This window comes from Harmonia axyridis, chromosome 4 (genome assembly GCF_914767665.1).
Source record: "Harmonia axyridis chromosome 4, icHarAxyr1.1, whole genome shotgun sequence".
Classification (NCBI taxonomy): domain Eukaryota; kingdom Metazoa; phylum Arthropoda; class Insecta; order Coleoptera; family Coccinellidae; genus Harmonia; species Harmonia axyridis.
In genome coordinates, this window is record NC_059504.1 from 37,081,991 (window position 1) to 37,097,503 (window position 15,513).

The 15,513-nt window shown below is 35.1% G+C and overlaps 1 protein-coding gene across 3 annotated transcripts in view; it reads left to right on the forward strand.

The window, feature by feature from the left end:
* Positions 1–15,513, forward strand: part of LOC123678914 (E3 ubiquitin-protein ligase TRIP12-like) — a 71,666-nt gene that overhangs the window by 32,128 nt on the left and 24,025 nt on the right. For 2 of the 3 annotated variants that reach the window (XM_045616183.1, XM_045616185.1), the window contains 3 exons: positions 1,042–1,416; positions 5,616–5,831; positions 6,995–7,616. In XM_045616183.1, coding sequence (XP_045472139.1) covers positions 1,042–1,416; positions 5,616–5,785 — 545 coding nt within the window. In that variant the 3' untranslated portion in view covers positions 5,786–5,831; positions 6,995–7,616. Of the gene's footprint in view, positions 1–1,041; positions 1,417–5,615; positions 5,832–6,994; positions 7,617–15,513 lie in introns of those variants that run through there. The other variant, XM_045616184.1, reaches the window with a different exon arrangement.

Here is a 15,513-nt window from a genome sequence, read left to right on the forward strand (position 1 = left end):
CACTTTTAGTGATCTTTTGAAATTCAGAGTAGACGCTGGTGATAAATATAAATACAGAAATAGAAAGAAACGGAATACTGATGTCGCCTACGACAATCATGGATGCCTTATTGTTTTTCAATTATTTTCATTTTGCCCCCCCTGAGAAAAATTTCTGCGGGCGCCCATGATAGTGCCGATTTCTGTATTTCCGAATTTTAAACCGTTAATGGTCTCGAACGATGAGGTGCTACTCACTGATAACGAAATCGTCCCTCAAAATATGCTTTATTTAGGCGAAGAATGAATCTGTACTCGGGATAGCGTTCGCAATTAGGGAAACGCTTGCGATAGGTACAGCCTGAGGAGCATAGCCGGTAAATGTAACGCATTTCTGCAAATTGTCGTGGAGTAAAAGACTGAGACATTTTGCGATAGAGTGGATGAAAAATGTTTAAATAACAGGCATAAGCAAGGTCCAAGTCGAGCGTAGTTTAAAAAATTAAAACAGTGGTAGAAATAACACGTTGATGACTCAGAACATTGAGCACAAATGTGAAAGAAAAAAAAAATCTAGTAAACGGCTGTTTCGATCTTTGAGTATTATGAATTCGGGGTTATTTTAAGAAACAGATGATCTTCGAAGTTTTACGGAATTAATGCTGATGAATATTACGTTTTTATGATGTGTATGTATCGTATATAAATGTTGAATGATGTTCCATAAGGTTTCCTCCGAATTTATTTAAATCATTAGAATTTTAGAATAACTTGTCATGTTTTGTTTTTTCAAGCATGGACAAGTTTTCATCTATAAATATTAGGCCGCCATTCATAAGCTGTATTTAGTAAAAGAAATGGTGAAATTTGGAAATATCTCTGAAACCCTTGAGCATAGGAAACTAAATTTGATTGTTCCGTGTTTTTAATAACATTCTGTTAGCCAACCATTTACGGGACACCTGTATAAATAATTATTTTTCTTTGATTTTCACTCGTAGAGTAGGTAGACATTTTCGAGTTACTTGTTCTTCATAAAATAACATATGTATTTCTACACAGAATTGATCCCTGATGGAGCGAACACATCAGTTGACATCATGAATGCTCATGTCTATGTGGATGCTATCATGAAGAAATTTTTCGTTGGAGTACAGAAACAGATGAGCGCCTTGAAGTGGGGGTTTGATTATGTAATCAAATCAAGTAACCTCCATATGTTCCACCCAAAAGAATTACAGAACATCATTTTGGGAGAAGAAGATGATTCTTCGTATTGGTCTTTTGAAAATTTGACTAATCACGTCAAATTAGAATATTGCACCGTAGATGATATTGAAATACAAGACCTTTTCGATATATTATCCTCTGCCAATAAAGAAACGAGAAGTAACTTCTTGGAATTTGTGACCGGCTGTTCGCGTTTGCCAAAGGGTGGTGAGTAAATTATTTTTAATTCAACTATAATATTCTTGTATAATGATAAGAATGCTTTATTCAACCAACATTATACAGTACCAGCTATAACTTCCAACCCATAAAATTGATTAGCTACGGTATTATATCTATATGAAAAAATTGAGTTGAATGAATGATATGTAAACACATTATCTTTTTTTATGTTCCTTATGGTTCTCACGAAAGGGAATATTCTGGCAAGTTCTGAGGACGTCCATAGAACTACCTATATAGTTAGATAGACAAATAACTTTGTTAGTCTGTACAATCTCTGAATCCATGCTTCATGAGCAACTTTCTAGCACTGTTTTTGTTTCAGGAAAGTCACAGAGTCGTAGATACACGACAAAAAAGTCGGCTACCTAATATTTTTCTGATGTACTTTGTCCAAGAGCTTTCGTAATTCTTCATCGATTTCAATTGTTTTAAAGCCACATTGAAGATAAATTCTTCGGTTTTAAGACGAACAGCAGAAAAGTCTTCCAAAATTGTTGATGGCTCATTTATACAGGATGATAAAAAACATGTATTTGAAGTCCGATTTCTTAACACCGTGTGGCCATTTTTGTTGTGTTTACGCTCAGTTTATCATCCTTTTCGACATCTTTCAGTTTTTGTTTTACCTTTGATATCTTAATTTCTTTCGAAATTACACATATTTAAACAAAAGTCTGGAATTTTATAAAGAAGCCAAGCTCTAGTGCAAAACGAAGGTGGCTTTGGTTATGGTATGTGTCGGTATATCAAGAGCAGCACGTAGTGAATTATTATTCATTGAAAACGGAGCTCTCAATGTTACATACAATTCGTTCTTCAGAAAGCGGTAGTTCCCTATGTTCCATTTGTTGGAAATGACTTAGTTTTAATGCAAGACCGCTTGTAGCAAATATTGTTAACCAATATTAGAATAAGGTTGATATCCAACGATTAGAATGGCCTGCATGTAGCCCGGATTTGAATCCGATTGAACATCTCTGAGATGAAATTCAAAGAAACATTCATCGTCGTCCTATACTACCTGAAACACTTGACAAACTGTGTTTTGCGTTGCAATGTGAGTATGACGCAATTCCACAAGCTCGCACTATTTGATCAGAGACATCAATTGGATGTCACGGCGATTGCGTGAAGTTATTTCTTATTTCCGATAGAAGTGAGCAAACAAAATATTGAAAAATGCCAAGCCAATTATGTTAATTCTTTTTGTTTTGAATTACTCTTTCATATTGAAACATCGCCAAATGAATGTTTTCCCTATAACAATTTGAATACGTGTATCTTCGAAATAATCAAGATATCAAAGTGAAATAAAAACTGAAAGGATGGTCTTTGTAATAAATTAAGTGTAAACTCTAAAAATTTCCCGAACTGTTCCAGAGAGTGTTAAGAGATTGGACTACAAATACATGTTTTTTTTTTCACCCTGTATAAATAAGCTATCAACAATTTCAGGCAATTTATCTGAAGTTTGATTCAATATTAAAAACATATCTTCAATTCAATTCAATAATAGGAATCGATGGAAAATTACGAAATTTCTTGGTCAACAAGATTCCGCAAAATTTCAGGTGGAAAAGTTTTTTTGTCGCTGAGTGTAGTTATTTCTAACTATCGCTGAAAGTGATCCTTAACACATGCGATTGTTTGCCCCTTCGAATTTTAAATATTTATTATATAAAATTTATCACTTCAAGATTCACATTGAATAGCCATCATCCACATAGACATATTACAGTTTCAATTATTCTGGATCTGCCATCCCAAATGTATGATACTTAACTTGCACCCATATTAAGACGAATAGTGCGACGTCTTATGATGAATGTGTCGCTCAACAAGATATAGATTCCGTCAGCTAAAGCGTAAGCCAAACTTTCACCCAATAAAGACAATCCCCAACTTTAGCCTATACGCGTCGGATATAAAACTCCCCTCGCCGTCGGCTTTCCCACTCTCCGCTAAGAGGAACATTCACATAATCACAGATATTTTAAATATCATAAGGATAGAGCTCGGTCGTGTCCGGTCCTTGTGGTTCTCCTGGTCCTCTTCAACATGATCTTACCTATCGTTGGATCTGTTTGTCACTTCCTAGGAATTTTCTCACCGTCCTTGGAGTCCTAGAGTAACAGCTTTTTGCATTATATTACATTATACTCACTTAGTGCTAGTTGGTTGATATTCCTCTTAAGATTTGTTGGTACTATTCCAGTTGTTAAGATAATTGGAATAGTTATCGTTGATGTCATTCACCATAGACGCCTTATCTGAAATTCGAGGTGCCTATATTAAAATTTTTCGACCTCCCTTTGAAGTAGGTTGTTGTTATTTGGAATTGCTACATCGATGAGTAATGCTGCCTTTTGATGTTTATCGACTAGCAGTATATCTGGCCTGTTGTGAGCGACAGTCGAAACTGTACGATTCCAGTACAGTTTACAGCGTTCGTTTTCCAGGATGGTTTCCGGTTGGTACTTGTAGTATGGTACTTTTTCGGAATGAATTAGTTTTGATTTGGTTGCCATTTCTCTGTGAAGTATCTTTCCTACTGCATCGTATCTCTCTTTCTATTCATTTCCTGCAAACATTTGACATCCTCCCGTGATATGTTGGATTGTCGCATTCGTTGGACACCCTTAACGGCATCGATCGTCAGTAATAGTTCGATCCTTATATGCTTGAAGTAATTTCTCGTTGAGATCACTTGATATTGGATGGCTAAAAGGAAACCTTCCGTTTCTGGATACACTGCACCTGATGTGAGCCAGTAGTACGACGCTTCAAAGTCGATATGATCCTCGTTCACCTCGATGAATTGTCTTCCATGCAGGGGCTTCTCTCTCCATCTCTGCAGTTTCTCTTGGTTTGTCTGGAGGTTGTATGAAAATTGCTCCGTATGAAGTTGTAATGCTGTTGATTCGTCTGTTTCACACAGTATTTTGTAGACCTCTGACGTACATGATTTGTCTTTGATGTATGTTCGTAGGTATTCTATTTGCCCATGGGCAAGTTCCATGATGTCCGTCAGACCTCTGCCTCCTTTATTCCTCGGCAGTGTCGTCCTCTCTTTTCAGATGGTGCTATTTGCTTTTGTCATCAGCGTTCTCATTTTACATTGCAAGTTTTCGATGTCTGTTTTGCTCCATATAACTATTCCGAGTGAGTATATTAGAATTGAACGTGCATATGTGTTGATGGATATCATCATGTTCCTGCTGTTGGAGTTTGTTTTTAAGATTTTTTTGGTTCTTCTAATGAACTCAGTCGTTGAGTGTTCCTTCATTCTTTGGTGGTTGATTCGTCTGTTCTGTTTCATTCCAAGGTATTTGTAAAGATCATTCGACTTCATTTCTTCTAATTCTTTCTAATTCCATTTGCAAGAGTAATCGGTTCATCTTGAAATCTTCCTCGCACTACGCTGAGAGTACGACATTTGATCAATCTGAATTTCATGCCTACATTTTTCGAAAAATGTTCTACTAGTTTGACCATAATTCACGAGTGTGGAAGTTTGTGGAAATGCACGAGTGAGAAAAGGACCTTCTGCACATGTTGCACACTATACTTTTCCTACAACTGCACAAATTCATTTATTGCGTTTCCATAGAAACGATTTCTCAAAAGCCCAATTCCATTGGTCTACCAAACGAGGTGTGGGTAAAGTGCCGTGTGGAATAATTTTTCTCACAGTATGAGCAATACATAGTTTTAAAATTGAGCAAGCTATGAAGAATGCACTACTTTCCACAGCAGTTGTAGGAAATCCAAATTTCCTTATAACTAAAACCTTGAGTGTTTTCACATATCTGGTAAAGCTGCATCCATTATATAATAATAATAATTGAATGATGGACATGGATGATTCGAAACTGATAAGAGGCAATAAAAACCACCTAGAGAAAAGTTGGACTTTCCCACTTGTTGAACAATATAGATACTATTAAGCGATTGGTACCTCACGAAGGTCTTGAATACCTCATTACTGCTCACTTTCCTTAATCCATTCAATCAATACTGTGTAAATAAGTTAGAATAATTATTTTTTCACGTTTTTTTTGGGTGGGGTGGCTGTTCCTGAAATGAAAAGATCAGGATCGAGTTAGAAAAAATTATCACATCATACAATGAGAATTTATCTATTGGATTTTCTGAGACACAAACATTTATTTTCTTTGTAGGTTTTGTAGAGTTGAATCCAAAATTGACGATTGTCCTTGTTAGAGAGTATCCTTCGGCGCAGACATGTTTCCGTCTGCTTAGATTGCAACGAGGAATGGACCATAGTGAATTGAAGAAGTTCATCGAGGAGATCATTCCTGAAGCGCTGAACTATTTTGGCTTGGTCTGATGTTGACATTTATGGCGCTCACATCGAGGAAGTACTCATATAGAAGGTAATTAATACTTAATCTCCATCAGAAATTCTCTGCCAATTGTTGTGGATTATGCATTCTGGTGTTTCGCTCCTCAAAAGTTAGCTGTCTCTGACTACATTTCGTCTTGCAAAATTATAATCTCCCGAGAAATTCTAGTATACCTACTCATGCGCAACGCACACCGTATACTCAAAACAGATTGAAATTTTGAGTCAATACCTTTTCAACTTATTTCAACATATTCAAATTGAAATCAACAACTTCAAATTGGGAATAACCTCAGAATAATAAACATTGATAGATGATCCCCAACATGAACTATGAAATTTAACATGATTTAACAAATTCAATCAAAATTCTACGAGTTGAAACTATGATAATGCTGTGCGGAGAAACATACCGACTGACGGACACTGTTCAAGATGGCTTGCAACGCATTTTTCAAGTGGTAATTCCACTACCTTCGGTTGACTCAAAAGCAAAAGATTCATGAAGATTGAATCATATCGATTGTAGAAATACCTGATATGTCTCTACTGAAGGTAGAAAAAGGTATGTAATATATCTCGGGACGAAGAAGTTTTGGTTTGCTATTTCAAAATTTCCGATTGCTTAATGCCTTCCAGATTAATCCGAATAACTTTGGTTTTATGTCTTCCTGTCGGTACCTACGTATGTTCGCAAATATTTATAAGAGCCTTAACTTTTTTTGTGTGATCTGTTTGGGTTGTGGATGATCCCAAACGATTTAGCTCTTTCGAATATAGGGTCCGCCTTGAGAATGCGCAAACGTAAAGTTTCCGCTCATGATTTTTTCATAATTAGTTTAATACTTTCGGATGGGGTCTAAAACGATTTCGGATGTAGGTCTTGTTTTGAGTATGCGCCAAAGAGAATTTTCCGGTATTTTCATACCTCGCGTGCTTTTTGTCATATTTCGACCAAAATTGATAGGTATAGATTTTCAGGATGGGATATAAATAATTTCGTAGGAATTTTAGTTCTTTCAAATAAACGATACTGTTTGAGTGTGCAAAAATGATAACCTTCTGTTGAGGACTGACTGGATTAAGGACGAGAGCTGAGTTCCACAACTTTTGGCTGAATTCATTTTTATTAATGATTTGTCATGTAGTGAGTATGCAAGCGGTTTTTTAAAATTCGTTTTCTTTATTTTTCAGTCTTCAATTCTCATGACCAGAGAAAATTCAGAAACAGAAACAAGGACATTTCAAAATCCATTTCTCGCAGTGCGGTCAAGCCTAAATTTTGAAACATAAGTAAAGGTTATTGACAGAGAGAGATTGAGTTTGAGAGCGATTTGTCTCTTCATCAACCATAAATATTTTACATTGTGTTCTGATGACAGAACTCTTATTCTTTATTGGTTTTACATATATACAGACTTGCCACTTTATATTTATTTTATGTTGCAGAATTATATTTATATTATATTGGAGAATTATATAAATATTATATTGGAAAATTATATTTATATATATTTTATATTATTTTGATGAAATAATTATTTTATATTTGTCTCTATAAGCCGTATACAGCGTTGAATTGGAGCACAGGTAACTTCGCATTTAAGAATTATGAGGATGGTTAATTGTGTACAACTGGCTAATTGTTGAACAGCTCACCCTACTCATTTGTTATGAAAATATTCTTTCACTAGTTTCTCGATATTTATGTTGTATGTAAAGTTGTTAAAAGTAAAGTTGTTACATATTAAGTTGTACCTATCTTTTCGTATTAGATCTGTGATATTAAATTTAGTAAAATATAATATTTGATATATACCTTATTTTCATTTATCGATACCCATACCCGTCTCAATTATTATATTTTACACTTTATTCAACAGTTGTTGAATGAACTATAAATTATACCTAATAGTTATTCCTGGTGACTGAAAATTCTTCACTTTATTCATAAACACATTGGCAAAATTAAAGGAACGAACAAAATCTCCACGAAATTTCTCTTGAGCTCTTCGGGTGATTTCAGCTTTTTTTAATTCTTTAATTATCTTCATTCGATGGGAATATCAAATGTTATGGCGCAGGCGCAAGTAATAGTAATAGTAAAGTTTATTCAACATCAAAATTTACATGTTATGTTAAATTATTGATATTATAACATACTGGAACTTGAATATTCTTCTATGCTATAAGAAGAACCGTTAATTAAAAACTCTTTGATGGTTCGATCAAATTTATTCCTTGGCAGGGTTTTCATTCTTGATGGGAAGGAATTGTAGAATTTTACCCCCCAGTAGACTGTTGTATCCGGGCTAAGCGATGTAATGGTGTTATCAACTGATGTTTCCTTCTCGTATCATGCTCATGCTGATCTTGATTTAAAGTCATCGACTTCTTGGGTTCTGCAAGCTTTACGGTTAAGCTAGCAGTACCCAATCGTTAATAAACACCTCAGAATAATTTGAAAAGCATAGTAATTTAAGGCTCTATTCAAACTAATTAATTACCCTATTCCGAAATTTTTTGCTCCTCAGAATCCAGAAAATCAAGATCTGCTGCTTTATGCTTGGACATCCAGAAAGCCTTTGACAGTGTGTGGCACAGAGGACTTTTTTATAAGTCGAATGAAACAAAATGCCCTTATTACCTAATAAAGATATGTCAGCATTTCCTAGAAAACAGAAAACTAACTGTTAAAATAAATAATACTGTTTCCAACCACTTTAGTCCAGATCAAGGCACACCTCAAGGATCTCCACTTTCGTCATCACTGTATAATTTCTATTGTTATGATATGTACACCAATCCATCTAGAAATCAATATCTGCTACAATTTGCTGACGACACAACATTGATAGTACATGAAAAAACAATACAAGGCTGTATACAAAACCTACAAGAACAAGTAAATACAATCACAACATGGTTCCACAAATGGAGATTGAAACCAAATCCAAATAAGTCTCAGTTTATCATCTTTGATCACTTAATCAGCCCAAATTCACCATCTATAATTATCAATGGAATAAATATAAAACCGTCACCAACTATAAAATATTTAGGAGTTCAAATTGACAACAGATACAACTTTAATGCTCACACAAAGATGATAAAGAAAAAGACTATTTCCAGAGCCACATATTTTGCCAAATTAACATATAGGACACAAGGAATCAACATCCAAACCGCGGCAAAAATATATAAATCAATTTGCAGGCCCTTGATTGAATATGCTCACCCACTGTATGCAAACTGCAAATCCAGAGCAATGAAAAATCTACAAGTAGCAGAAACAGCAGCCCTGAGAAAAATAACAAGAATGAGACATCCAAATAATGTTCTACATAATCCCCCTAACCAACTTTTATATGAAAAGACAGGAATTGAACAGAAAAATGAAAGAATTAAGAGACTCAACAAGAAGTTTCATTCTAAACTCATTGAACATCAGAATATAATTGAACAATACCATGACGATGGAATAAATAAGTCAACAAGAAAACACCCTACACATACTTTTTTGAAAATTTTGAATACCAATTAAATAATGATTAAGTATATGTTATAAAATGTATTATATTTAAGTATAAAAAAAAATGTAAATTAAAAGGCTGAAGGACCCTAGGTCGGTGGCCTTTTGTTTAACAATAAATAACAGTTACTACTACTCATTAAATTCATGAATTATGTCTGACGAAATCGATTTAACACCACCAAAATTAAGAGAAATTGAGAACAATGCTGCAAATCATTTCACTATATCCAAATTATAGATTATATTAACAATCATTGACGTTTGTTGAAATTATAATAGGATTGAAAGGCAGTAGAGACAACCACAAAACGAAAAATATAACTGAAAACAATGCTGTAATGAGTTCATTACAGCACTGTTTTTAGAACTGTAATGACCTCATTACGATACTGAAATAGAGAAACAATTATTACGACATCATTTTAGGCTCTATTCAAACTAATTAATCACCCCATTCCGAAATTTTTTGCTCCTCAGATTACCGAGAACTCATGAGTTCTACTACTTTACATTCATCCCATTCCGTCAGTACGTGAAAAGTGAAAATCTCATATGAATATGGAAACAATTATTACGGCATAATTTTAGGCTCTATTCAAACTAATTAATTACCCCATTCCGGAATTTTTTGCTCCTCAGATTATCGAGAACTCATGAGTACATCTACTGCATTCATCACATTCCGTCAGTACTTGAAAACAGCAAATCTCATATGAATATGGAAAAAATTATTACGGCATAATTTTAGGCTTTTTTCGAACAAATTCTGAAATTTTTTGCTCCTCAGAATACCGAGAATTTTCCAACGGTAATAAGTATCATGCCTAGCACATTCAGATGCACCAGGCGCTTACAGATAGCGATTTTGGAAACCGTCTGAATTTCTGTAACTGCGCAAGTTTTCAAATTGAACAAGACCCTACAGTTTTTGAATTTGTTTTATTCAGTGATGAAGCAACCTTCCACAATTCCGGAGCCATCAATTGCCACAATTTTCATCATTACTCTGTTGATAATCCAAGAATTATAAGGGAAATAGATAATCAACACAGGTTGAAATGTCATTTTTCGTGCCTGCTGGACACAGGAGTGAAAATATTCCTAAGGTTACTTCCGAAAAAATGTAAGATTTTAAACTGTGTACATCATCATGGAAAAAAATGCAGAGTTTTACATTTGAAAAAATCGAGAAAAAACAATTTGAAATTCTTCATATTTGGACATTGATAACTGACACCCTGTATAAAAGAGGTTGATCCTTTAGGAACGATGACTAGGCAAATTCTTAAGTTAAAAGAAATTCTGATCACTCTTATGTTTCTATCGCTTCTGGAAATCGGTAATGGGCTTTTACCTAACTACTTCGTCGAAATTTTGCAGTTTTTTCTGAATAAGATACGTACCATTTCAGAAATATCCCTAATATTTTGCATCTTGATAGAGGTATTGAAGAGCATTGAAAATATGCAAAAATATAAGGGGTGTTCCATTCAAAAAATCACCCATTTGTTGAATAATTTTATTCTTATTATATCAGAAAATAATTTCCTGAGATGCAGCATTGAAAGTAGAAAGGGAATGCTTTTCAACTAAATTCCTAAAACGTCTGGTTTGGGAGCTATGGAAGCCTAACGCACTATTGCAGGACCCTGTATATTAGACCCCGATGCCACATTTTATCAAATGCCTTTTCTAAGTTCAAGAAAATTGCACCGTTATATGTTGAGAGATTCATTTGTTCCTTAATATTTTCCGTTAGTTGTACCAGTTGATAATAATAATAATATAATAATAATAATAAGTCCTTTATTTCCAACAGGGTTGACCCCCAATTACAGGAAAACACAACTTCAATAACATTATTTTAACAATATAACAATCATTACGAATGGCAATGTACATAATCATAAAAAAAAAGAGAGATACACCAACCCCACCCAAGATCAGCTCACAGAGCTGTGAAAATAATAGGCCTCCACGATGGATCGAGGAGAATCGTAATGTATGTCACATATACTTGCGAGCGAGTTGAACAACTTACATGAATAACAAATTGGTGATCTACGACTCGAATTTGTTCTCCCCGCTCCACAGTAGAACACCTCCTCACTCCTGGAACCCAAACGGGGAACCAGAAATGGCAAACTAGACAAAATCTCCGAACAATCAATTCCGCCATTAACTATTTTATAAAGAAACATCAATGCACACACGTTCACCCTATCTACAATGGACTGTGCACAGAATCTTGAAAGTAATAATTTATGATCACAACCTATAGGTGGGTAAACACCATCCTCCCTCCAAATTAAATATTTATAAAATTTTCTCTGAACTGACTCAATTCTTCTCCTGTGATATTCATATATAGGTCTCCAAACTATGTTACAATATTCCAACCTACTTCTAATTAAACTATTAAATAGAGCTATCAAAGTTTTTGAACAACAGAAGTATTTTGTGTTTCTAACTATAAATCCATAAGTTTTATTGGCAGCAAGTATTAACTGATTTATATGTGGTACAAAAGAACAGGTAGAGTCACATAAAATCCCCAGATCCCTAATTTCTGTTACACGAGCAAGTACTGAGCTGCTGATCCTATAATCATATTCAATCATTGTTTTCTTCTTTGTGTATGTCATAACGTAACATTTGGAGATATTCAAGCTTAATATATTACCAGCGCACCACATTGATAGCTGATCAAGAGCCGACTGTAGTCTGATACAATCATTAAGGCTGAGTATCCTGAGATATATCTTCAAATCATCCGCGAACAACAGTACTGGTACATCTATAATATCGACGATATCATTTATGAATAATAGAAAAAGCAAAGGCCCGAGGTTGGATCCCTGAGGAATTCCAGATAATGCACAGAACTCGATAGAGCAGCAATTCTCAACCTGAACAATACACATCCTATCTGCCAAATATGATTTTATCAGGTCAATCAATTTCGGTGCAAAACCAAACTTAGATCTTAATTTGTTCAACAAGATGTTATGATCGATCTTGTCAAAGGCTTTCTGAAAGTCGGTATAAATTACGTCCACCTGACCGGACTCATCCAATGTTTGTAGTACATGTTCAAAGAAACAAATAAGATTAGTTTTAGTTGACCTTTTGGGCATGAAACCATGCTGATTCGGTTTTATTTGGTTCTTGAGTGCAGGAAATATTGAATTATAAAGAATGATCTCATAGATCTTTGAAAAATTTAACAGGATGGAAATCGGACGATAATTCGCAACAACTGATTTATCACCTTTCTTAAAAACTGGTATGATTTTTGACCGCTTCCAAACAGAAGGAAATGTGCCCGAAGAAGCTGACAGATTGAAAATATGTGTCAGAGGTGCAGACAGAACACCTATGCAGTCTTTAACAAGAAAACTTGGGACTTCATCAAGCCCAGCGGTAAACTTATTCGATAACTTTTTCGATGCTTTTATAACGTCAGTTTCTGTAATCCTACCAATATTGATAATACTACTATCGCTATCATTCATATCAACCAAATCTTGACTGTTATAGGGCGCATCGTACACACTACAGAAGTGCTGGGCAAACGCATTAACAATATCCTGTGGTCTGTGCAACATTTTATGACCGTCACTTAGTACACCGGGTATACGAGAATGACCTCTGCTCTCTTGCACAAAAGACCAAAAACTTGAAGGATCTGTCAGTAGTTTCTGTTCGGAGCTACTTAAATAATTTTTGTAAGCTTTGTTTATTTTTGATTTGAGTAAACCTCTTAGTTTTTTATAGCGGAGAAGATTGAAGTCATTATTAAATTTCCTATAGTTCTTTAAGGCAGTTTCTTTGAGGTAAATAGTATCAATAATATCGGTTGTGTACCATGACGGAAAACGTCTCTTTCTCAAAACCTTAACTGGTACAGTGTTCAGAAAGATATGCTGTAGAAGTGAATAAAATTTGGCACAAGCCAAATCCGGATCACCTTCGTTCACGACAGGTGACCAGTCAGTTTCCCATATAAAGCGGTACATATCTACATAGTTTGCCTTTGAAAAATTAAACTTGGAACACGCGTAGACAGAGTCAGAAACTGAAAAATTTGAATTTCTTATGTTTTGTTCAGGAAACAAAAAAATCTCAACTGGTGGATGATGAGAGTCCACTGATACCAGTGAATAGTCTGAGCCGGAAACACTACACTTAAAATTAGAAAATACCAAATCTAACAATACATCTCTACAATTTCGTACTTCATTATATTGATGAAGTTTAAGTGACTCAGAAAACGTGTTGATTATTAAAGTACGGTTATCAGACAAAGAATTCTCAGTATATTTAGGACAATTAAAGTCTCCCAGAACAATCAATCTACTATCTAATAATGGACTGAATGAAGACAGTGAATCAAACAGTTGTTGATAAGTTGCAATATCTGTTCGCGGTGGAACATACAACAGTACTACAATGAAAGAATGAGGTCCATACATGATCTTACAAGCTACTGCATCAATGGAAGGGGTTAGAGTTTTAAGCCCTGATAAATCAACTTCAACCGCACATAACTTACTGCGAACTGCCACCAGTACACCTCCGCCCGTTGACAAACCAGTAGTACTCAAGTTTCTATCACATCTGAAAACACTGTACTCGGCGGGAAACAATTCACCATCATACACACCATCCTTCAGCCATGTTTCGGCAAGACATACAACATCAAAATCACCACTTGCTACAGCAGACCTGAGTTCATGAGTTTTAGAATTGAGGCCACGTACGTTTTGATAGTACATAACGTGCTTCCTCAAATTGTAATTGGGGGAATTTAGTTTAAAAGTCTAATAACGGGAATGCCCTTCATGAACTTCAATTCGACATTCTCACCCGAAGATTTCCGTTGCTCTAATTCAATTTTGATTTTATTGAAATAATCTCTCTGTCTCGGAGTTCTATCAGATGAGACGAATACATTGAAATCCTCCCTAAACATTTTGGATTTTCCTAACACTCTACGCACGTGTTGATTATTATTCATGGTCAGCTTAAGAGGTCTTGACTTATCATTATCCCTCGACGGCTTGCCCAAACGCTTAAACTGTGATGGCTCTAGTGTGGGGAAATTAGGTAATATGGTTCGGAACATCTCATTAACAGCCTTGCAATCACTAGTATCCCTCTCATCATCATTCATTGCATCGGTTCCTTCTGGCAGCCCATGTATAATCAAATTATTTTTGCGTAGTTGACGCTCCTCGAATTCCAACAAAACTTCTTCAAATTCTCCACCATCCAATTTCTTATCCTGTGGTTGTGAAGAGAGGGATTGAACTGAGACTTTAAGCTGTTGTATTTCCGCCTGTAGAGAAGCAATAACTGCCCTCAACGATGCAACATCGCCACCCAAATTTTCACACTTGGGGCAATTCCATGCAATCGACTTCTTTGAATTAATCATACGAACTTCGGAGTTCCCTATACCAACACATGCACCTCCAAAGGTGTTCTTGTATATGACACATGATAAGACCTGATGATTCACGTATTGTTTATTACAACAATAACATACCTTGTTAGTCATATTGGTTCCCGGTTATCAATTTCAATATTTAGGCAATATGGTCCAATCTTCTTTGTATGTATCTCCTTCGATTCTTATCGGAATTATGTGCTCGATTTGGAATTAATTATTAAGAAAATATACTTTTCCACCTCACAATTTCCCCTCGCACCAAACCGACAAGAATAAGGGTCAGTAATTCACTATCTTGAGAAAAATCAGTTAGTGCATCATTCGCTTTATGCAAAAAAAAAATCAATAATTTTTATGGTTTATATGATACTTGTGACAGATCATAGAAATTAATCACCGTTTTATAGGTATAAATGTGAATGTGAATAAAGCTGAAATTTTCAATTCCTATGGTTGAGTATTGTAGAATTCATTACTTTTATTAATATGGGAAGTATGTATGGATATGATATGGGGTAATGCTTCTGATGCATCTGATATATTTATTGTACAGAAATCGGCAATACGTATTATGAATAACATGAAATACAGAGATTCCTGCCGTGGTGTTTTTCGGAGGAATGGAATACTAACATTGACGGGGCTATACGTGAAAAAGTGCCTACTCTTCTTCCGGCAGCAAAGTTCTTATTTCGAAAAATTCAGAAATACTAATAGTACAAG